General features: G+C 46.7%; 1 protein-coding gene across 1 annotated transcript in view; it reads left to right on the top strand.

Moving 5' to 3' along the window:
• LOC311100893 (neurexin-1a-like) overlaps nt 1–8,453 on the top strand; it is a 393,788-nt gene extending 385,335 nt beyond the window's left edge. Inside the window, exon 25 of the mRNA XM_084141884.1 lies at nt 6,131–8,453. Within this exon, the coding sequence (XP_083998010.1) occupies nt 6,131–6,438 (308 nt within the window). The 3' untranslated portion in view covers nt 6,439–8,453. The remainder of the gene's footprint in view (nt 1–6,130) is intronic.
• Nucleotides 8,454–25,016: the final 16,563 nt, after the last annotated feature.

The following is a 25,016-nucleotide window of genomic DNA, read 5'->3' as shown; positions in this document are numbered from 1 at the left end:
CCTAATCTTGTACATCTGATTCTACTAATTAGCTGGTCACCATGACCTTGATTAGCTGAGTCAGGTGTGTTACAACAGGGAGCTAAATACCCAGTAGCTCTCCATAAGGGGGGTTGGAAATCCCTTCCCTATTGAAAAACAGCAGAGAGCTATAGACCTACGCACCAAACAAAACTCATAAAATGGTGGACCTACAGTATATCTACTGCATGAGTAAGGCTAACCGATAACTGATGGGTTGTTTCATGGGTCTGGTGTTGGACTACACTCTAATAATCCTTAATGTACATTTAGGGTTGGTTTTAGGTTATATTAAATGCTTACTGTACATCTACTGCATGTGTGACGCTAACCGGTGAGTCATGGGATTCATAGGTTGTTCCATGGGTTGTGTTTCATAGACACCATTGGTGCTGGACTACAGACTAATAAGCCTTAATGTACTGTACATTTAGGGTTGGTATTAGGTTACAGTATATAGAATGGCCACTGTATATCTACTAGTAATGACACTAACTGATGATTCATGGGTTGTTCCATGGGTTGTGTGTATAGTTTGATAGACCTCATTGGGCGCTGGACTATTAGTCTGATATCCTTAATGAAGGTTAATCTGTCTGGACAAAGACACATCAGTGTCAGCACAATACAGACAAGAGCGCTAATACAACGCTCAGTAGTGACACTCACTGTACTCTGTATTCTGCCCCCCAACCCAGTCTGCTAAGTAGTGACACTCACTGCACTCTGAACCAGGGGCGCAACTTTCACTGGAGAGGGGGGGGGGGGGGGGGCATTTTTGTCCCCCCCAGTTTTATCATTGGAATGTGATACAAAACGAGGCAACGGTGTGCTTTAGGACCATGCAGACGTCTCCGAGCGGTCGGGTAGGCTGTTTGGAGTGTTTATCTGACGATAAAAAAAATATATATATAATGTCCCCCCCACTTCTAAAACCAAAGTTGCACCCCTGCTCTGAACTCTATACTCCCTCCCCCATCCCAGTCTGTTAAGTAGTGACACTCACTGTACAGTAGTCCCTACCCCCTTCCCCAGCCCCAGTCCGCTTCTTCAAGAGAATGTAGTGACATTTACTGTACGGTTCTCCCTCTCCCCAGACGAGTCCGCTTATTGAAGGTAAATTAATTCTTCATTCGCTGTAATAATGACAAATGGACTACAGCTTTAATCCCGGGTCCGACAAAGAAAAATCTATCAAAGTATAAAATCATTAATCTTTGTCATACAATAGTGAGGTAGCTACAGGGTTCATTTGATGTTCATGTCTTTTTTGTTGCCGTGCAAAACTGCCATTATTTCCTTCCTCTATATCTTCTCTATATCTTCCAAATTGGTCTCCATTAGCATGCATTATGTGCTAATTGTACTGTACTGTACAACATATGCTTAGGGTAAAAGAGGACAGGAGAAGAGCTTATGTTTCATGAGATTAGTATAGAGAGTAGAAGAACAAACTGATAGATTCAAGACTGCGGACAAAAGTCATTATTTATATTATCTCTATAAGTCTCTATATGATCCCTAGTGGTGCATTGAGGCACATTGAGAAACGTTTCCTGTTAGTTTGTAGTCAGTGGGATGCCAATTAACAGATCCACATGTACAGAAGCAGGTGGCAGAGGTGAAAAGCCCACCTCAGAAGGGAGAGGGAGACTGAGCATGCTGGGTGGTATTCTGATGTGAGATCTGCACACGTATCTTGAATTTTCGCACCAGTCTCCGATTGACTCCTATTGGCAGGTAGCCTAGCAGTTAGAGCCTTGGGCCAGTAACCGAAAAATTGCTAGTTCGAATCCCTGAGCCGACTAGGTAAAATATATCTGCCCTTGAGCAAGGCATTTAACCCTAGTTTCTCCCGGGTCGCCTTCAATAATGTCTGATCCCATGCCGTGACCCCACTCGCCGAGGGTGTCTCAGGCAACTAGCTCTCACAGTCTCACGTCAGAATTAGACGTTCATGCATGTTTCTCAAACGTCTAATTTTGAAGTTGTTGCAAACGTCAAATTCCGAAATATTTAAGTTTAGGCATTAACTCCACATTTTTAAGGTTTGGGATAGGTATAAAACTAAATCTCAAAAACAACTTTCTATCGCTGGATTTGAACTTGCAACCTTTGGAGAGGCAGAAATAGATTAATCAATAATGGCTGTTGATGCCGAAAAAAGGCTTTTGATCGTGTTGAATGGCCTTTTCTATTCAAAACTTTGGAAGCTTTCAACTTTCCAACTGAAATAATACATTTTATATAAATATTGTATAAACGTCCTAAAGCAAAATATACACAAATAATAAATTATCTGATGAAATTGCTTTAGAAAGGGGTACAAGACAGGGATGTCCCCTCTCCCCCCTCCTGTTTGCACTGGCAATTGTAACCACATGCAGAAAGAATTAGACAGGACCCAAACGTAACAGGTATCACTATTGGTAAACATGAATATAAACTAAACTTATGTGCAGATGACCAATATTGAAAACTAAATTCCCCCTTTGCTAAAAATATTTTCAGAATACTCAAAGATCTCAGGTTATAAAATGAACGTGGAAAAAACAAAATAATGGCAATAAGAATAAGGGAAAATAACTCACGATCTACAGCCATCCTTTAAGTGGACCACAACAAATATTAAGTACTTAGGATGCTTAATAAGTGACAACAAACAACAAATATATAAAGATAACTTTATTCCATTACTCAACAATATGAAAGCAGATCTAATTAAATGGAAAAATCTTCCCATAAATCTTCCAGGTAGAATAAACCTCTTTAGAATGGATTGGCCGCCAATGTTTTTGCATTTATTTTCGGTAATACCAATTACCCCACATGGAAAACTAAAGGCATAGAAACCGTAAATGACTTGGTAATAGGAAATCTATGTATTTCCATGACAGCTTTAAAAAGCAATTTTGGGTTGACTTAAAAACGTAAAAAATCTATATCACAAAATGTCCATTTGAAACATTTTTTTTACTGTATACAAAATCTTGCAGTGAGCCTATACAACTGACAATCTCATAGAAACAAATATAAACTATTGGAACCAAGATATAAAAATAACTGATATTGACACAAGATGGAGGAAATGTTGGAACATAACTAACGAGATTACAGTTAACTAAAATTTACACTTAATCCAGTATAAATTTATGTATAGAATGTATTATACAAGAGACAAAATTCACAAATTCTACGGCACAACGGCAGAGTCATGTCTGAAATGTAAACTACTAATGACTCAATAATTCATGCCTTCTGGGAATGTTTCAAAATTTAAAAGTTATGGGCGGAGTTGGAAAGATGGATGTCAGAGGTACTGCAATGTAAATGTACTTTTAACCCTCCCGTTGTCCTAGGGTCAAAATGACCCGCCACTGTGTTGAACCAACTTTATTTAATTTTTATATTTTTGGGATCATTTGTGAGAAGGAGGCAGTGAGACTTTAAAGAAAGTATCACTGCCTCCTTCTCACAAATGATCCAAAAAATATACAAATTCAATAAAGTTGGTTCAACACAGTGGCGGGTCATTTTGACCCTAGGACAACGGTTAATTAGTCTGTCTGTATATTTGAAGACATGACATATGAGGGTGCAGTGCCATACCCGATGGGTTGGACAATACACTTCTCATCAATTATAAATGTATACTCAAAAACTTGAAATCAGCCAATCCTCTGTCGTTCATGCAATGGAAAGGTCAAATGCTTTATTATCTAAAAATTGAAAGAGCATGGGTGACGGAGAGAAACAAAATGGTGCCTTTTGAGGCCATGTGGCAGAAAGTGATAAGGGTGCTGGAGATGGGGGTGGGGGCTAGTGGGTCTGGCCAGGTGTGATGTAGTGATGTTTGTATGATGTAGTCTTTTGTATGTGTATGTTTTGTATTGTTTATAAAAAATAAAAATTAAAAGTAGTAACTAAAGGAAGCAGAGGCAGATGCTTACGCCCATCCACCATCCCTGTCCACAACGCCCTAGCAATACCAAAACCTACTTGAAGGTAACAGCGCTCACTGTTGCCCCTAGTGGCCGGTTTCCACATCATCTCCCAGCATCCTCAGACATGGCTGGACGGTTGACAAGACGGCGGGGCGGGCGAGGTCAGGGAGAGGTTGTTTGACTGGCTCCATATGAACACTGCTCCATACGAACAAGTCACTCTTTCCATTTCTGTTTCTATCTCCCTCTCTCTACGTCTATCGCTCTCCCTCTCTCTTTCTCCCTCTCTCACCCTCTCTCTCCTATCTCTCTCCTTTCTCTCGCCCTCTCTCGACCTCTCTTCCTCCCTCCTCCTCCCCCACCTCCTCCTCTTCACTCCACCAGCCATCACATTATCTCCACTGTCAAATCTTTGACCCTGAACCGAAGAATAGATAGAAAATGTAACAAAAGTAGCTAACCCTCTATAAACTCTCCTCTCTCTCCTTTCAAAATGTTAGCTGGAGGAGGGGAGTGTTGTCAGCGTGTCAGCCGGTGGCTTGTGCCCACAAGGCCAGCGCCTTCTTCACACCTGTCTACAAGGATAACTTGGCTTGTCACGGGCAAAGCTAATCTGTTGCTAGGCTCAGTCACACTCAATCTCCTAGCGGCGCTTGCTCTCCTCTCCTCTTGTCCTTGAGTGTCTGCTAGCATTGTTAGCTGCTCACCTGCACTACTGCACTCTCTACTCCTGTCCTAGCATTTGTGACTGTGACCCAAATGGCAGCCTATTTCCTATATAGTGCCTATATATATATATATATATATATATATATATATATATATATGTGATTATTTACCTTTATTTAGTCCCTATGGGCCCTGGTCAAAGGTAGTGCACTATATAGGGAATATGGTGCCATTTGGGACACATCCTATGTCTTTTAGAATTGTTAGCACACCTGCTCTAGTGCTCTAGTCCAGGGTTTCTCATGAGCTGTAATCTGCCATTACATTGTGCACGGGAAACTAAAGTCAGAACATGAACTATTAAGTTAGGTAAAGGTAGAGAGGAATAGAGGAGGAATAGATGAGATGAGAGTTTAAAAAAGTACTTTATCTAAGGAGGGCATTAGCACAGAGACGGAGAGATAATGAGAAGACGAGAGAGGGAGAGCTCGACTTCGAGAAAGAGAAATAGAAAACGAGAGAGAGAACGAGAGAGAGCGATATGAAGGGGAACAGTGGAGAGGCCTATCAGAGAGCGCTGATGGAAGATGGATTATAATTTGGACGGCACTCGGAACACAAAGAGGGCTGTCTGATATCTAATCAGCTTCCCATTCAGCCGGTGCAAATGGCTCCCAAAAGTGCAGTGTAGCTCAGTTATTAATCCGCTGTTATCAAACATTTAGAGTTCATTACAGAGACCGCATTGGCCATTGCCAATTCATTTCATTCATTGAAAATGAAATATACTGAAATTGATGGGGATCATTATGTTGCTAATTTGTAATTTGCATCATAATGACAAAGCTGGTTCTCTCTGGATTGCCTGTTGTTGGTGACTATGAATCATTGTGGACTGTCAAAATGTCCTCAGAGTCCTCACATCCTTACTCTACCGTATGTGCCATTTCATATAATGTGTGTGAGATCTGTGAGTATTGTACTGTGTTGACCTGTATGAGCTATTATGGGTGAGCTCATCCATGGTTATGAGTTACTCATACAAATATAATGAAGTGACTCTGTTGGTATGTTGGTAGGTGCACTCAGGTCAGGGGATCTGGAATCTGCTAACACACCTTGAGGCTGTTTTCATAGTGGCTAATGGTATTGATCATACTGTATATTGATGTTCATGCACCTGAGAGAAATCCATTCACTTTCTGTTGTCATTGTGTGAATATCAATGAAGGTGAAAATAAACTTTCCATTGTGCTACTTCTTTTTGAGTATTTTCGGTAGCATATTGTATATGGAATGTGTTCTGTGTGGAATGGTAAAGGCTACCTTGTGTTGGATATGAGCTACTTATAATAACTCCACTTCCTCTCTCTCTCTCGCTCTCTCTCTCTCTCTCTCTCTCTCTCTCTCTCTCTCTCTCTCTCTCTCTCTCTCTCTCTCTTCTCTCTTTCCTACCGCCCCTCTCTCTCCCTATCTCTCTCTCGTCCTCTCCACAGCTAACCCAACAGGTCCGGCGGTGAAGGGCTACCCAGGTCCATCGGAGGGGGTGTTCCGTGAGTCAAGCAGTACCACGGGGATGGTGGTTGGCATCATAGCAGCAGCCGCCCTCTGTATCCTCATCCTGCTCTATGCCATGTACAAATACCGCAACCGGGACGAGGGATCTTACCATGTGGACGAGAGCCGTAACTACATCAGTAACACATCGCAGTCCAACGGGACTGTGGTGAAGGACAAACCGCCGAACGCCGCCAAGACTTCCTCTAAGAGCAAGAAGAATAAGGACAAGGAGTACTACGTGTGATCCTTACTGTCTCTGGTCTTCACCACTGGCCCGTCGCAAAGATTGGACCAATTATGAAAACTTTTTATGACTCGAAAAGACGAATCCGGAGATCGGAAGACCAATAAAAAGTGTATAATAAAGAACAAACAAAATTAAACAAAAACAACAAAATTACATTTAGTCTTTCATTTTATCTAAGACATGGTGGGTGGTGGTATACTGGAAAGTGAGAAGGAGTAAAAAACGAAACATCTTCCTTTAGATTCTTCTACCCAAGCACACTGGACTATAAGAAATAGCACCAGGGAGATGGAGGTACTGTACTGGACTATACTGATGATAAGAAAGAGGGTCTCGACTGTATGGCAAGCCGCAGAATAATCAGATAATCAACCAAAGTACCTATACATCATGAACCAACAAACAAACTAACCAATTAACGCCATCTGTGACTGGTTCAGATTATTTCCAGGATATTGGTTGGCCAATATCTCACTCTCCAAGTTTGAGTTAAATGTGAGTGGAGAGATATACAATTGAGAAATATACAATATTATAACAACAAACTCCAATGTTTTCATGTTATCATTTACATATCCTGTGTTTGTGTTTGCTGGGATCTTTACGAGAAAATACATAAAACACAAAACGCATTAAAAAGGTGCATAAAGAAAACCCAACTCCAAACATTTCCAACAACGGATGATGAGTGAAAGAAAAGAGATCATGGGAAAGCAAGGCAACAGTAAATAAGGAATTGAAAGGATAAAGTATGTTTGAGGAATCAGCCAAAGTATTTGCACTTTTTATAGTGGCAGTAATGGCCAAAAACAGACTAATATAAAAAATGGCAGTCCGATCTGTCAACAGTGCAAAGACAAAATGGCCTACGATTAATCTTGATCTTGAGAGACTTATGTCAAGTTATGTTCAAGATTCATCTTTGCCAGTTAAGAATTCTGGACGACTTGGTTTTCAACATCAGTGTGGAATCTAAGGCAATGTGTTTAACAGAATTCTGGAAGGAGAAGTCGGAACGTTCTGAATGCGATCATTCTGATACTGGAACACTCCATGCACGCAAAACGTATCTTATTACAGTTACAGTACATATGTTTATATACAGTACAACCACATCTATATGTGCTTTCTGGACTGTGACAAATTGGTGTTTTATAGCCTGTTGTATAGATGACCACGCAAACTATATCTGCTCCTCCTCCAACCATTTTTTGAATAAAAAACGAATAATAAAATGACAAAAAATACAAAATTAAATGTTATTAAGTGTTGCTAGATATAGAAGATTTTACGATGACATCGATCCGCAATGCCATTTTGGGGGGGATTATTTAATTATTCATTCAGCCTTTATACATGTGTTCCTGTTGAGTTTTTATACAAATGCCAACCTGATCTAATAGATATATTGACCTGGCCCAGTAGTACCCTGACTTGGTCCTCAAACTCTACAAGGCAATGATGATAGTGTACAGCAGAGGCATGGCATGATGATGACATGCAGGATGAGGTAATGTCTCCAGGGTATCACTGCCTTTCTCCCCATTGCTGCCCCCTCCCAATTGCTGGGGCAGTAACAGTAACAGACTGCCTTCCTCCTAATACCTGCCCGCCAAACTAAACCTAGCTACTTGAGAATGAAGACCTATATTACGAATGATGATGATGATGATGATGATGATGTATGTGTTTCCAAGTGGTCCTATAATATGATTGTCCAGTGTACGCTTGGGCTGATGGAAACAATCTGAAGAAGAAATAAGACAAAGAAGCAACCATTTCAACCGTTTGTGTGTTTGTACTGTCATTCTAATGTCAATTCTATTCTGCTTTCCTGACGACCTGATGTACTTGGAATGAGTATGAGGAGAACTACTATGACCTATAAATAATGATGATTATAAATTCTTCTTTGTTTGTTCGTTTCTTTTTTTTTTTTTTTTTACCTGTGGTATTTTTTTTCTACAGTATTTTATGTTCAAATTGTGACTATTTCTTTATTATTGACCTCAAAGTACAATTTATTATGGAAAAAATAGTTTTGAAAAATGAAATGAATAAATGAAATAAAATATTACCTAAGTGAACTTCAGTCTATGAGGAAATTCATGAAAAATAATGTTTGGGTGCTATGGTAAAATCATTGTGAAGTGAGAAATTATTAATTAATTATTATTAATTACTGTACGGGGTGATTTGGACGGAGTCAGGCGCAGGAGGGTAAATCACAGAATAAATGGTTTATTCGGCAAATGCAGCAATGTGTAAAACTCTACAGTGCGGTATAACGGCGCACTGGAGAAAACAAAGCACATGGGTGAATATCCAGGCGATACAATACATAAAGCTCCACCGAGCTATCGTCACCTCCACATGAAAACAATCACACACAAAGACATGGGGGGCAGAGGGAATACTTTACAGGCACTGATGAGGGGATATGAACTAGGTGTGTGTAAAAACAAGACAAAACAAATGGAATGATGAGATGAGGAGCGGCAGCAGCTAGAAGGCTGGTGACGACGAGCGCCGAAGACTGCCCGAACAAGGAGAGGAAGCTGCTTTGGAGGAAGTCGTGACAGTACCCCCCACTTGACGCGCAGCTCCAGCAGCGCCGACACCGGCCTCGGGGACGGCCAGGAGGATGCAGAGCAGGGCGAGCCAGATGGCGACGGTGGAAATCCCGTAACAGGGAGGGATCGAGGACATCCCTCACCGGGACCCAGCACCGCTCCTCCGGACCGTACCCCTCCCACTCCACGAGGTTCTGAAGGCCCCCCACCCAACGCCTCGAATCCAGGATGGAACTGACAGAGTACTCCGGGGCCCTCTCAATGTCCAGAGGGGGCGGAGGGACCTCCCGCACCTCAGACTCCTGGAGCGGACCAGCCACCACCGGCCTGAGGAGAGACACGTGAAACGAGGGGTTAATACGGTAATCAGGAGGGAGTAGTAACCTATACGTAACCTTGTTTACTCTCCTCAGGACTTTGAACGGCCCCACAATCCGCGGGCTCAGCTTCCAGCAGGGCAGGCGGAGGGGAAGGTTCCGGGTCGAGAGCCAGACACGATCACCCGTTACAAAGACCGGCGCCTCACTGCGGTGGCGGTCAGCATTGGCCTTCTGGCAACGCACGGGGCGCTGGAGGTGGACGTAGGCAGCGTTTCACATCTCCTCCGTGCACCGAAACCAGTCATCCACCGCAGGAGCTTCGGTCTGGCTCTGATGCCACTGTGCCAGGACCGGCTGATAACCTAAAACACATTGAAATGGAGATAGGTTAGTGAAGGAGTGGCGGAAAGAGTTCTGGGCATATTCGACCCATGGCAAGAACACCGACCACTCCCCCGGCTGGTCCTGGCAGTAGGATCGCAGGAACCTACCCACATCCTGATTCACCCATTCCACCTGCCCATTAGATTAGGGGTGAAACCCAGAGGTCAGGCTGACCGAGACCCACAGACGTTCCATGAACGCCTTCCAGACCCTGGACATAAACTGGGGACTCCGGTCAGACACTATGTGCTCTGGCACCCCGTAGTGCCGGAAGACGTGAGTAAACAGGGCTTCTGCAGTTTGCAGAGCCGTGGGGAGACCGGACAGAGGAAGGAGGCGGCAGGCTTTAAAAAAGCAGTCCACAACGACCAGGATGGTGGTGTTACCCTGAGAGAGGGGAAGATCGGTTAAGAAGTCAATTGATAAGTGGGACCATGACTGTTGTGGAACTGGTAAGGGATGTAACTTACCCGCTGGAAGGTGCCTAGGTGCCTTACTCTGGGCGCACACCGAGCAGGAGGAGACATACACCCTCACGTCCTTAGCCAAGGTAGGCCACCAGTACTTCCCGGTCAGGCAGCACACTGTACGACCGCTACCTGGGTGACCAGAGGAGGGTGACGTGTGTGCCCAGTAGATCAGACGGTCACGGATAAGAGCAGGCACGTACTGCAGCCAAGCTGGACACTGAGGTGGAGATGGCTCTGTGTGTAACGCCTGCTCTATATCCGCGTCCATCGCCCATACTACCGGCCCCACAAAGCAGGAGTCAGGGAGTATGGGGGTGTTGTCTCTGGGCCTCTACTCTGTGTCATACATCCGTGACAATGTGTCTGCCTTCACATTCTTCGTACCCGGGATGTATGATAGAGTGAAATCAAACCGGGGAAGAATAGGGCCCACCTGGCCTGGCGAGGATTCAGCCTCTTCGCTGGCCGGATGAACTCCAGGTTACGGTGGTCCGTCCAGACGAGGAAAGGGTGTTTCACCCCTTCGAGCCAGTGCCTCCATACGGTCAGGGCTCGGACAACAGCCAACAGCTCCCGATCACCAATGTCGTCGTTCTGCTCCGCCGGGCTGAGCTTCTTGGAGAAGAAGGCACAGGGGCGGAGCTTGGGTGGTGTGCCCGAGCATTAAGATAGGACAGCGCCTATCCCTACCTCCGACGCATCCACCCCCACTACGAACGGTAGTGATGGATCGGGGTGGGCCAGTACCGGGGCTGAGGTGAACAGACCCCTCAGGTTACTGAAGGCCCTGTCAGCCTCAGCAGACCAGCGGAGCCCGGGATGACCCACCCTTCAAAAGAGATGTAATGGGAGCTGCGACCTTGCCAAAGCCCCGGATAAACCTCCGATAGTAGTTGGCAAAGCCAATAAAGCGCTGCACCTCCTTAACCGTGGTTGGAGTCTGCCAATTACGCACGGCTGAAATGCGGTCTCCCTCCATCTCCACACCTGAGGTGGTAATGCGGTATCTGAGGAAGGAGATGGACTGCTGGAAAAACAGACACTTTTCTGCCTTGGCATAAAGGTAATTTTCTAACAGTCGGGCCAGTACTTTGCGAAGCAGGGACACAAACTCGGCGTGCATAGTGGAATACACCAGAATGTCATCGATATAGACCACTACACCGCGACCAAGCATGTCCTGAAACACCTCGTTCACAAAGGACTAGAAGACGGAGGGAGCATTCATCAAACCGTACGGCATCAGCAGGTATTCGTAATGCCCCGTGGTTGTGCTGAATGCTGTCTTCCACTCATCCCCCTCTCGGACACGCACCAGGTTGTACGCACTCCGGAGATCTAATTTGGTGAAGAAGCGCCCCATGCATTGACTTGATCACTGAAGGAATGAGGGGGAGAGGATAACTAAATCGTATCTTCTCCTTGTTCAGTGATCGATAATCAATGCAAGGGCGCAGACAGCCGTCTTTCAACTTCACAAAAAAGAAACTTGAGGAGGCGGGCGAAGTGGAGGGACGTAAAACCCCTGGCGCAGGGACTTGGTGACGTATGTTTCCATAGCTTCAGTTTCAGCCTGTGACAGAGGATACACATGACTCTTGGGAGGCACAGTGTCTACCCGGAGGTTTATCGCGCAATCCCCCGCCCGATGAGGTGGTAACTTGGTCGCCTGCGTTTTGGGAAACGCGTGCCCCAAATCGAGGTATTTGGGGGGAATGCGCACGGTGGAGGTACTGTCTGGACTTTCCACCGTGGTTGCACCAACGGAAACACCGAGACAACTACCCTGACACTCTCGCGACCACCCCATGAGAACCCTCTGTGGCCATGAGAAGGTGGGGTTGTGGAGTGCTAACCAATGAATACCTAATACCACAAGGAAAGCAGGAGACTCAATAATAAAAAAAAAGTGACTTGCTCGCAATGAGTCTCGTGGGTAACCATGGTGACTGGTGCTGTAACTTCCCTAACAAACCTGGACCCTAATGGTCGACTGTCAAGTGCTCTGATGGGGAGTGGAATGGATAGGGGAACCAATGAAATGCCTACACTGTGTGAGAATGCCCTGTCCATAAAGGTCCCAGCTGCGCCTGAATCGACTAGCGCCTTACACTGGGGAACTACAATGTGATCAGGAAAGTGGATGGGTAGGGTACAGTGCGCAGCAGAGGGCTCTGAACGAGTGTGGGTGTTCGATACCTGGGGTGATGCGAGAGTGCCCTGCCTGCCGCCTCCAGACCCAAAAGAACGCTGACGACATTGTGTGGTGTAATGCCCATTCGTGCCACCAGAGTGACACTGGCGCTGTCGTCCTCCGCTCTCTCGGATCACCGCTCCACCCAGCTCCATCAGCTCGTGATCCGAGTCGGGCGGGGTTGGAACTGGCAGACCCCCTCCAGGACGCTTGTTCCACCCGGACCCAGCTGCTAGAGTCCGGAACTCCAAGGCGAAGTCCTGCGCAGTCCTCGTCCCCTGCCTCAGGTGGACAAGCTGCTCGCCCGCCTCTCGACCCTCGGGCAGGTGATCGAAGACAGCCCGAAGGAGGCGAGCGAACTCCCCGTAGTTGTCCAATGCGGCTCCTCCTTCGTTCCAGACCACGTTGGCCCACTCCAGGGCTTTCCCCGAGAGGCAGGAGACGAGGGCAGACACCTTCTCCCGCTCTGATGAGGCCGGGCTGATGCTGGAATAATGGAGCTCTAGTTGGAGAAGGAATCCCTGGCAGAGAGCAGCTGTCCCGTCGAACTCCCGTGGTCGGGATATATGGATCCCTCTGGGTGCTGGGGTGTGGGTGGCTGGATCTGGTCGCCCAGCTGGTCTTGACAGATCGGGTTCTCTCCTCTCCAGGCGTTGGATGACCTGGAGAACCCGATCCATCGCTTCTCCCAAGCTGGCTAGCATCGTCGAATGCTCCTGGACCCGTGCCACGACTCCAGGCATGCGCTCCTCTCCCGCTGACTCCATTGCGGGTGGGTGATTCTGTAAGAGGGGATTTGAAGGAGTCAGGTGCAGGAGGGTAAATCACAGAATACAGAGTTTATTCCGTAGTACAAAGTTACGCTGGATAGCGTCAAACCGTCCAGTGCGCAAAACAGGCGCACTGGAACAAAACAGGCACACAGGGAAAATATACCCCCGCAATACAAAGTACACGTAGCTCAACCGAGCTACTCTCATCTCACATTCAACAATCACCCACAAGGACAAGGGGGGCAGAGGGAACACTTATACATGTACTAATGAGGGGATATGAACCTTGTGTGTGTAATTGACAAGACAAAACAAATGGAATGATGAGATATGGAGCGGCAGTGGCTAGAAAGCCGGTGACGATGAACGCCGAAGCCTTCCCGAACAAGGAGAGGAGGCAGCTTCGGAGGAAGTCGTGACAGTACAGCAGCACAGCTGGGCACTGAGGTGGAGATAGCTCTGTGCGTAGCGCCTGCTCTATGTCCGCGTCCACCGTCCACACTACCGGCACCACAGTGCAGGAGGCCGAGAGTATGGGGGTGTTGTCTATGGGCCTCTCCTCTGTGTCGTACAGCCGTGACAGTGTGTCTGCCTTCACATTCTTTGTGCCAGGTACTGTATGTAGGACAGCATGAAATCAAACCGGGTTACGAACAAGGCCCACCTGGCCTGGCGAGGGTTCAGCCTCCTCGCTGCCCGGATGTACTCCAGGTTTCGGCGGTCGTCCATACGAGGAAAGGGTGTTTCGCACCCTCGAGCCAGTGCCTCCACACGGTCAGGCCTCTGACAACAGCCAACAGCTCCCGATCACCAACGTCGTAGTTCTGCTCCGACGGGCTGAGCTTCTTAGAGAAGAAGGCACAGGGGCGGAGCTTGGGTGGCGTGCCCGAGCGTTGGGCTAGGACAGCGCCTTCTCCTACCTCGGACGCCTCCACTACGAACTGCAATGTTGGATCGGGATGGGCCAGTACCGGGGCTGAGGTGAACAGAGCCCTCAGGTTACTGAAATCTCTGTCAGCCTCAGCAGACAAGCAGAGCCAGGATGGCCCACCCTTCAATAGAGAGGTGATGGGAGCTGCGACCTTGCCAATGCCCCGGATAAACCTCAGATAGTAATTGGCAAAGCGAATGAAGCGATGCACCTCCTTCACCGTGGTTGGAGTCGGCCAATTATGCACAGCTGAGATGCGGTCTCCCTCCATCTCCACACCTGAGGTGGTGATGTGGTATCTGAGGAAGGAGATGGACTGCTGGAAAAACAGACACTTTTCTGCCTTGGCATATACAGTTGAAGTAAGAATTTACATTCACCTTAGCCAACTACATTTAAACTCAGTTTTTCACAATTCCTGATATTTAATCCTTGTAAAAATTCCCTGTGTTAGGTCAGTTAGGATCACCACTTTATTTTAAGAATGTGAAATGTCAGAATAATAGTAGAGAGAATGATTTATTTAAGCTTTTATTTCTCTCATCACATTCCCAGTGGGTCAGAAGTTTACATACACTCAATTAGTATTTGGTAGCATTGCCTTTAAATTGTTTAACTTGGGCCAAATGTTTCGGGTCGCCTTCCACAAGTTTCCCACAATAACTTGGGTGAATTTTGGCCCATTCCTCCTGACAGATGGCGAAGTAGTGCAGTCCTGTTTCTGTCGTGTGTCTGTAAATAGCCTGTAAATACCCTGTTTTTTTTTTATTTTTCGTACATATTTCCCTATCAGACTTTTCATCCTTCTACAAAATATACTTTCCTGGAACCCGCCTCACTCAATGTGGAACGGATTCTATTTTTGACTTACCTTTATCTAGAATCTAAAATCTCCAGTTGAAACTAGCTAGCCAGCTAACTAGCTACTTGCTATTAGCCACAGCTAGCGGTGTTTCACCCAGAACATTGGATTTTTTTCCGCGGGATTAATTTTAATCACTGGACATTGATCACCGGATATTCGGCCAGTCTGCACAGCGCATTATCGACCCAGAACATATCAGTTTTTCCGCCGGAATCACTGAATCACTGGACCTTTAACTCCGGATTCATCGCTACCAGCTGGCTACAACAAAACGGACGCTGTGGTCTGGCTAATCATCCTGAGCTAGGCCCATCTCCCGGCTATCTACCTCTCTGTCAACCGGACGGGACCACCTAGTGTTGACACGGAGCCCCGCCGATCCTACACGACTGGTCTGCCGACGAAATCGTCTGATGTGGTTACGACGTTAACCACGAAGATTCCATCCATCGGCTAGCCCTGGCCCGCTAGCACACGCTATCCGTGGCCTCTTACTCACTAAACTGAACTAGCTACTGAACTAGCTACTTGCTATTAGCCACAGCTAGCGGTGTTTCACCCAAAACATTGGATTTTTTTCCGCGGGATTAATTTTAATCATTGGACATTGATCACCGGATATTCGGCCAGTCTGCACAGCGCGTTATCGACCCAGATCATATCAGTTTTTCCGCCGGAATCACTGAATCACTGGACCTTTAACTCCGGATTCATCGCTACCAGCTGGCTACAACAAAACGGACGCTGTGGTCTGGCTAATCATCCTGAGCTAGGCCCATCTCCCGGCTATCTACCTCTCTGTCAACCGGACGGGACCACCTAGTGTTGACACGAAGCCCCGCCGATCCTACACGACTGGTCTGCCGACGAAATCGTCTGATGTGGTTACGACGTTAACCACGAAGATTCCATCCATCTGCTAGCCCTGGCCCGCTAGCACACGCTATCCGTGGCCTCTTACTCACAAGTGCTTCACCACCGGACCTTATGATAACTCAGCTATACAGCTGATATCTGCTGGACTGTTCCTTTTTACGGTACTACATCCTGTTTATGTTTAGCCTCAGCCCAAACATGGTTAGTTTATTGTTGTTTCGGTTATTTCTAATTGTACTATATCACTGTAGACCCCCCAGCCTAGCTAAACCTGCCTTAGATAGCTCCTTTGTCCCTCCCCCCATACACTCAGAGACCGACTCAATTGATGCCTCTAGAGATACTATCTCTTTCATTGTTACCCAACGCTTAGGTTTACCTCCACTTTACTCATATCCTTCCATATCCTTGTCTGTACATAATGCCCTGAATCTTTTCTATAACACCCGGAAATCTGCCCCCTTTATTCTATGTACCCAACGCACTAGAAGACCAGTTCTTAAAGCCTTTAGCCGTATCCTTATTCTAGTCCTCCTCTGTTCCTCTGGTGATGTAGAGGCTAACCCAGGCCCTGCAGCCCTCAGTATCACTCCTACTCCCCAGGCGCTATCATTTGATGACTTCTGTAATCGCAAAAGTCTTGGTTTCTTGCACATAAATATCAGAAGTCTACTTCCTAAGTTTGAGTTATTCACTGCGTTAGCACACTCTGCCAACCCTGATGTTCTAGCAGTGTCTGAATCCTGGCTCAGGAAGGCCACCAAAAATTCTGAAATTTCCATCCCCAACTATAACATTTTCCGTCTAGATAGAACTGCCAAAGGGGGTGGAGTTGCAATCTACTGTAGAGATAGCCTGCAGAGCTCCATCATACTATCCAGGTCTGTGCCCAAACAGTTTGAGCTTCTACTTCTAAAAATCCACCTTTCCAGAAATAAGTCTCTCACTGTGGCCGCTTGCTACAGACCCCCCTCAGCCCCCAGCTGTGCCCTGGACACCATATGTGAATTGATTGCCCCCCATTTATCCTCAGAGTTTGTACTGCTTGGTGACCTAAATTGGGATATGCTTAATACCCCAGCCATCCTACAATCCAAGCTAGATGCCCTCAACCTCACGCAAATTATCAACGAACCTACCAGGTACAACCCTAAATCCGTAAACATGGGTACCCTCATAGATATCATCCTGACTAACATACCCTCTAAATACACCTCAGCTGTCTTCAACCAGGATCTCAGCGATCACTGCCTTATTGCCTGCGTCCGTAACGGGTCCGCGGTCAAACGACCACCCCTCATCACTGTCAAACGCTCCCTAAAACACTTTAGCGAGGAGGCCTTCCTAATTGACCTGGCCCAGGTATCCTGGATGGATATAGATCTCATTCCGTCAGTAGAGGATGCCTGGTTGTTCCTTAAAAGTAATTTCCTCTCAATCTTAAATAAACATGCCCCATTCAAAAAATACAGAACTAAGAACCGATATAGCCCCTGGTTCTCCTCAGACTTGACTGCCCTTGACCAGCACAAAAACATCCTGTGGCGTACAGCATTAGCATCAAATAGCCCCCGCGATATGCAACTTTTCAGGGAAGTTAGGAACCAATATACACAAGCAGTCAGGAAAGCAAAGGCTAACTTTTTCAAACAGAAATTTGCATCCTGTAGCACTAACTCCAAAAAGTTCTGGGACACTGTAAAGTCCATGGAGAATAAGAGCACTTCCTCCCAGCTGCCCACTGCACTGAGGCTAGGAAACACTATCACCACCGATAAATCTACAATAATCGAGAATTTCAACAAGCATTTTGCTACAGCTGGCCATGCTTTCCATCTGGCTACCACTAACCCGGCCACCAACTCTGCACCCTCTGCTGCAACTTGCCCATGCCCCCCCCCCGCTTCTCCTTCACACAAATTCAGACAGCTGATGTTTTGAAAGCGCTGCAAAATCTGGACCCCTACAAATCAGCTGGGCTAGACAATCTGGACCCTTTCTTTCTAAAACTAGCCGCCGAAATTGTCGCAACCCCTATTACTAGTCTGTTCAACCTCTCTTTCATAACGTCTGAGATCCCCAGAGATTGGAAAGCTGCCGCGGTCATCCCCCTCTTCAAAGGGGGTGACACTCTAGATCCAAACTGCTACAGACCTATATCCATCCTGCCCTGCCTTTCGAAAGTATTCGAAAGCCAAGTTAACAAACAGATCATCGACCATTTCGAATACCACCGTACCTTCTCCGCTATGCAATCCGGTTTCCGAGCTGGTCACGGGTGCACTTCAGCCACGCTCAAGGTCCTAAACGATATTATAACCGCGATTGATAATAGACAGTACTGTGCAGCCGTCTTCATCGACCTGGCCAAGGCTTTCGACTCTGTCAACCACCGCATTCTTATTGGCAGACTAAATAGCCTTGGTTTCTCAAATGACTGCCTCGCCTGGTTCACCAACTACTTCTCAGATAGAGTTCAGTGTGTCAAATCGGAGGGCCTGTTGTCTGGACCTATGGCAGTCTCTATGGGGGTGCCACAGGGTTCAATTCTTGGGCCGACACTTTTCTCCGTGTATATCAATGATGTCGCTCTTGCTGCTGGTGACTCTCAGATCCACCTCTACGCAGACGACACCATTTTGTATACATCTGGCCCTTCATTGGACACTGTGTTAACAAACCTCCAAACGAGCTTCAATGCCATACAACAATCCTTCAGTAGCCTTCAACTGCTCTTAAACACTAGTAAAACTAAATGCATGCTTTTCAATCGAACGCTGCTAGCACCCGCCCACCCGACTAGAATCACCACTCTCGACGGGTCTGACCTAGAGTATGTGGACAACTACAAATATCTAGGTGTCTGGTTAGACTGTAAACTCAACTTCCAGACTCACATAAAGAATCTCCAATCCAAAGTTAAATCTAGAATCGGCTTCCTATTTCGCAACAAAGCCTCCTTCACTCATGCTGCCAAACATGCCCTCGTAAAACTGACTATCCTACCGATCCTTGACTTCGGCGATGTCATTTACAAAATAGCCTCCAACACTCTACTCAGCAAATTGGATGTAGTCTATCACAGTGCCATCCGTTTTGTCTCCAAAGCCCCATACACTACCCACCACTGTGACCTGTACGCTCTTGTTGGCTGGTCCTCACTACATGTTCGTCGTCAAACCCACTGGCTCCAGGCCATCTATAAATCACTGCTAGGCAAATCCCCGCCTTATCTTAGCTCATTGGTCACCATAGCATTACCCACCCGTAGTCTGCGCTCCAGCAGGTATATCTCTCTGGTCATTCCCAAAGCCAACACCTCCTTTGGCCGCCATTCCTTCCAGTTCTCTGCTGCCAATGACTGGAACGAATTGCAAAAATCTCTGAAGCTGGAGACTCTTATCTCCCTCAATAACTTTAAGCATCAGTTGTCAGAGCACCTTACCGATCACTGCACCTGTACACAGCCCATCTGAAATTAGCCCACCCAACTACCTCATCCCTATATTGTTATTTATTTTGCTCTTTTGCACCCCAGTATCTCTATTTGCACATAATCTCTTGCACATCTAGCATTCCAGTGTTAATACTATTGTAATTATTCTGCACTATAGCCTATTTATTGCCTTACCTCCATAACTTGCTACATTTGCACACTGTATATATATTTTTCTGTTGTATTTCTGACTTTATGTTTTTTTTTACCCCATATGTAACTCTGTGTTATTTTTATTGCACTACTTTGCTTTATCTTGGCCAGGTCGCAGTTGTAAATGAGAACCTGTTCTCAACTGGCTTACCTGGTTAAATAAAGGTGAAAAAAAAAAAAAAAAAAAAAAAAACTGAGCTGGTATAACTGAGTCAGGGTTGTAGGCCTCCTTGCTCGCACAAGCTTTTTTAGTTCTGCCCACAAATGTTCTATAGGATTGAGGTCAGGGCTTTGTGACAGATTTTTCCAAGCTGTTTAAAGGCACAGTCAACTTCTGACCCACTGGAATTGTGATACAGTGAATTATAAGTGAAATAATCTGTCTGTAAACAATTGTTGGAAAAATTACTTGTGTCATGCACAAAGTAGATGTCCTAACCGACTTGCCAAAACTATCGTTTGTTAACAATACATTTGTGGAGAGGTTGAAAAACTAGTTTTTATGACTCCAACCTAAGTGTATGTAAACTTCCGACTTCAACTGTAGGTCATGCTCCAACAGTCGGCCCAGCACTCTGCGAACCAGGGACACATGCTCGGCGTGCATAGGGGAATACACCAGAATGTCATCGATGTAGCCCACCACACCGCGACCAAGCATGTCCCGAAACACCTCGTTCACAAAGGACTGGAAGACTGATGGAGAATTCATCAAACCGTACGGCATCACCAGGTATTCATAATGCCCCGTGGTTGTGCTAAAGGCTGTCTTCCATTCGTCCCCTTCCTGGACATGCATCAGGTTGTACGCACTCCTGAGATCTAATTTCGTGAAGAAGCGCGCCCCATGCATTGATTCGATAACAGAGGAGATGAGGGGTAGAGGGTAACTATAGCGAATGGTTGTTTGATTAAGTGCCCGGTAATCAATGCAAGGGCGCAGACCTCCGTCTTTCTTCTTCACGAAAAAGAAACTTGAGGAGGCGGGCGAAGTGGAGGGGCGTATGAACCCCTGACGCAGGGACTCGGAGACGTATGTCTCCATAATCTCAATTTCAGCCTCTGACAGGGGATATACATGACTCCTGGGAGGCACAGAGTCCAACCGGAGGTTTATCGCGCAATCCCCCGCCCGATGTGGTGGTAATTTGGGCCCTGCGTTTTGGAAAACGAGTGCGCCAAGTCGAGGTATTCGGGAGGAATGCGCACGGTGAAGGAAGTGTCTGGACGTTCCACCATGCAATGAGTCTCGTGGGTAACCATGGTGACTGGTGCTGTAACCTCCCTAACAAAACCTGACTTTAATGGTCGACTGTCAAGTGCTTTGATGGGCAATGGAATGGGTAGGGGAACCAATGTAATACATAGACTATTAGCCAAAGCCCTGTCCATAAAGTTCCCAGCTGCGCCTGAATCGACCAGCGCCTTAAACTGGGGAACTACCATGTAATCAGGGAAGTGGACGTGGATGGTGAAGTGCACAGCAGAGTGCTCGGAATGAGAGTGGATTTGCGCAATCTGGGGTGATGCGAGAGTGCCCTGCCACTGGATCTGTTGTCCTCCGTTCTACCAGATCGCTGCACCACCCAGCTCCATCGGAACGTGATCCGGGTTGAGGGGGGGTGAAATGGTCAGGCCCCTTCCAGGACATCCTCTCGAAGCCAGCAGGTTGTCCAACCGGATGGCCATGTCCACCAGTTGGTTGAAGGTCAACGTGGTGTCCCGGCAGGCTAGCTCCCTTCGGACGTCCTTTCGCATGCTGCACCGGAAGCGGTCGATGAGGGCCCGCTCGTTCCACCCGGACCCAGCCACTAGAGTTCTACACTCCATGGCAAAGTCCTGCGCAGCCCTCGTCCCCTGCCTCAGATGGACCAGCCTCTCTTCCTTCGGGGGGGGGGGGGTGATCGAAGACTGCCCGGAAGAGGCGAGCGAACTCCCCGTAGTTGTCCAATGCGTCTCCTCCTTCACTCCAGACCGCGTTGGCCCACTCCAGGGCTTTCCCCGAGAGGCAGGAGACGAGGGCGGACACCTTCTCCCGACCCGATGGAGCCGGGCTGATGGTGGAAAAATAGAGGTCCAACTGCAGGAGGAAACCCTGGCAGCGGGCCGCTATCCTGTCGTATTCCCTAGGTCGAGACAGTTGAATACCTCTGGGCGCTGGGGTGTGGGTGGCTGGATCCGGTCGCTCAGCTGGTTCCGCAGGGTCGGGTCCTCTCCTCTCCAGACGCTGGACGACCTGGAGAACCCGATCTTCGCTTCGCCCAAGCTGGCTAGCATGTTGGAATGCTCCCGGACCCGCTCAACGTCTCCAGGCATATTCCCCGCTTCTGCTGACTCCATGCTGTTGGGTGTGTGATTCTGTGGCGGGTGATTTGGACGGAGTCAGGCGCAGGAGGGTAAATCACAGAATAAATGGTTTATTCGGCAAATACAGCGGTACGATGAGGGGATATGAACCAAGTGTGTGTAAAAACAAGACAAAACAAATGGAATGATGAGATGAGGAGCGGCAGTGGCTAGAAGGCCGGAGACGACGAGTGCCGAAGTCTGCCCGAACAAGGAGAGGAGGCAGCTTCGGAGGAAGTCATGACAATTACTAAATGGTTAATTGGTTTACCTTTCTGTTAATTTTTCTTTGTTATGTGTATCGTAAGTCAAGTCAATTATCTTCATTTCCTATAAATTATCTGTACATTTTATCCTAGATATAACTACTTAGCTAAATTATACACTACTTATATGCATTCAATAACAAACAAACAGATTTTTGTAGTTCACCCACTTGTAGTTATTTATGGCCAATAAAACCTATAGAAGCTATAGCATGCTTGCATCCCAAATGGCACCCTATTCCCTATATAGTGCACTACTATGGGAATAGGGCTCCCCACTATAAAGGGAATAGGGTGCCATTTGGGAAGCAGACCAGAACATATCTCTCCTGCAACACAAAGGGAATGCACTTCAAGGAGACAACGCCTATATGCTGGCCTCGCCTCGTTCTGCCCCCTGGGAAGTATAGAAATGTAGCTTGTTATGGAGACAGGAGAAGGGGAATGTCAAATGTAACTCTTAGCAGAAGTACAACACAGTGACAGCAAAACATTTAGTATAGAGCTTTCAGTAACACTTTCTGACTAATACAGTGTATGACCTGACCCATAAACAAGCACCCCTAGCTATTGGACTGTACATATTGTATTCATATTCTGGAATGCATGCACCTTCCAGTGTGTCTGACTTTTATGTCATTTGAAAACAACCTTACAGAATCGTGCATTGATCGGGCACCAGTGTAACTCAGCAATCCTCCACTCCTTCCCTCCTCACAGATAGGCGAGCTATATTAGCAATTTCATACACTGTAATATTGTTCCATAATACATTAAGACTACATACAGTACAACAAATAATATATGTGTGTGAAATTGTTGTGCATGCCAAAAGCTAAGTACATTATACCCCTCCTGGCTGGAAGATGGAAAGATTACTTCAATAGATAACATGATGTGACCAAATATATTTGAATCTACTGCTATGAAGAAGGTAAAAAATGCCAGAGGGAATCAGATTCCCTGCAGATCCAGATACGGAACCCTGTGAGTCCTTGCTGTCTCAGTGTCTCAGAACATGCAACCCATGAAGAGACCTCCATGTCAACCTGGCAGGGATCAATAAAGTTATAATCAAATTGACTCACTGATGTGAGGAAACACAGAGATACTGTATATAATGACGAGATGGTCCTAACAATAGGAGTCGTTGTCGCAAAGGCGGAAAGGCAAGTGGGAGAATGCGAGATCATGTGGGAACATTCTAGCCAATGAGCGGGCAGATATTACCCACTTCGATATAAAATTGTTTTTCTCAAAGTTACCGAGATGCCACGTGCGTAAAAACCTAAACCTTACAAAACATATATTACATCAAATAAGCCTTACTGAGCAAATTAGCAATAAAAACATTTGTTGACCAAATCCCACACCCTCATAGACCTCCATACAAAAAAATCCCCACTTGGTCTGCTTATAGCTGTACTCTCGCATGGACAGCTTTTCGACGGGAGTGGAGCCTCTCACTTCACCTCTTCCTCTCTGGGAAACTTCATAGAGAGGTAGGAAAAGAGGACCGAGCGGTAGTGAGTGACAGATGCTGACAAGGTCATGAAAGATGATAGGGGCAGCAAAGGACTGACAATGCGACGTGGACCCAAGATGCCTCTCTGTAATAAGACTGAGAGTAACTGAAGAAGGGTATTCCGAATAACAAATGAAATGGGTGAAAGGGAGCTGAAAGATTTAAACTATGGTTTTATTCTTTACCAGAGGACGAGGAGTGAGAGAAAAATTATTTTTAGTAATTTGTTTATCCATGCTTCTCTCTTCTTTCCTCCATCTTCCTCTCTCTCTTCTCCATCTTTTTCACTCCCATGCTCTGTCATTTTCTTTCACTCAGGCTCTCTTGTCCCTCCTCCCTCCTTTGTTATCTGTGCTGTATGTATCAGACACCTCTCTCTCTCTCTCTCTCGCTTTCTCTCTCTCTCTCTCTCTCTCTCTCTCTCTCTCTCTCTCTCTCTCTCTCTCTCTCTCTCTCTCTCTCTCTCCCCCTCCCTGTGTCTATAACCTCTCCCCCTCCCTGTATCTCTCTCCCCCTCCCTGTATCTCTCCCTCTCCCCCTCCCTGTATCTCTCTCTCTCCCCCTCCCTGTATCTCTCTCCCTCCCCCTCCCTGTATCTCTCTCCCTCCCCCTCCCTGTATCTCTCTCCCTCCCCATCCCTGTATCTCTCCCTCTCTCCCCCTCCCTGTATCTCTCTCTCTCCCCCTCCCTGTATCTCTCCCTCTCCCCCTCCCTGTATCTCTCTCTCTCCCCCTCCCTGTATCTCTCCCTCTCCCCCTCCCTGTATCTCTCCCTCTCCCCCTCCCTGTATATCTCTCTCCCCATCCCTGTATCTCTCCCTCTCCCCCTTCCTGTATATCTCTCTCTCCCACTCCCTGTATCTCTCTCTCCCCTCCCTGTATCTCTCCCTCTCCCCCTCCCTGTATCTCTCCCTCTCCCCCTCCCTGTAGCTCTCCCTCTCCCCCTCCCTGTATCTCTCTCTCTTGCCTCTCTATCTGAGCTGGCTGTACCACACGTCCCTTTAATTCGGCACACTCATGTAATTCTCCTTCTCTGCACCAACCACAATTTCTCCTTTTCACACCCCCATCCCGAACCCTTGTAGAGCGACTTCCCGGGGATCCTCTCCTGATTCTCCCTCAGTGCTGCTACCCGCTCTTGCAGAGGTTATTCTATGTATGGGGACCAATGTACAGTTTGGTAATGTTCACATAATCATAACAAAAACGTATAAAACAGTTTTGGCCAATTATTGACAATACTGTATGATTAGTAGTTTGTGTTTTGGGTGATTATTTGGCCGATTTTGTAGAAAGTGGGACACGACATGGGATTTAATGTATGGTTAATAATGCATTAAATCCCCCCAGTGTGTTTTACTGTTTACTCAGGGACTGGCTGAGAGTCTGCTTTAGTGCTTATTT

This window comes from Coregonus lavaretus (assembly GCF_964263955.1).
Source record: "Coregonus lavaretus genome assembly, chromosome: 25".
In the NCBI taxonomy this organism is placed as follows: domain Eukaryota; kingdom Metazoa; phylum Chordata; class Actinopteri; order Salmoniformes; family Salmonidae; genus Coregonus; species Coregonus lavaretus.
This window is presented reverse-complemented; position numbering and strand designations above follow the sequence as displayed.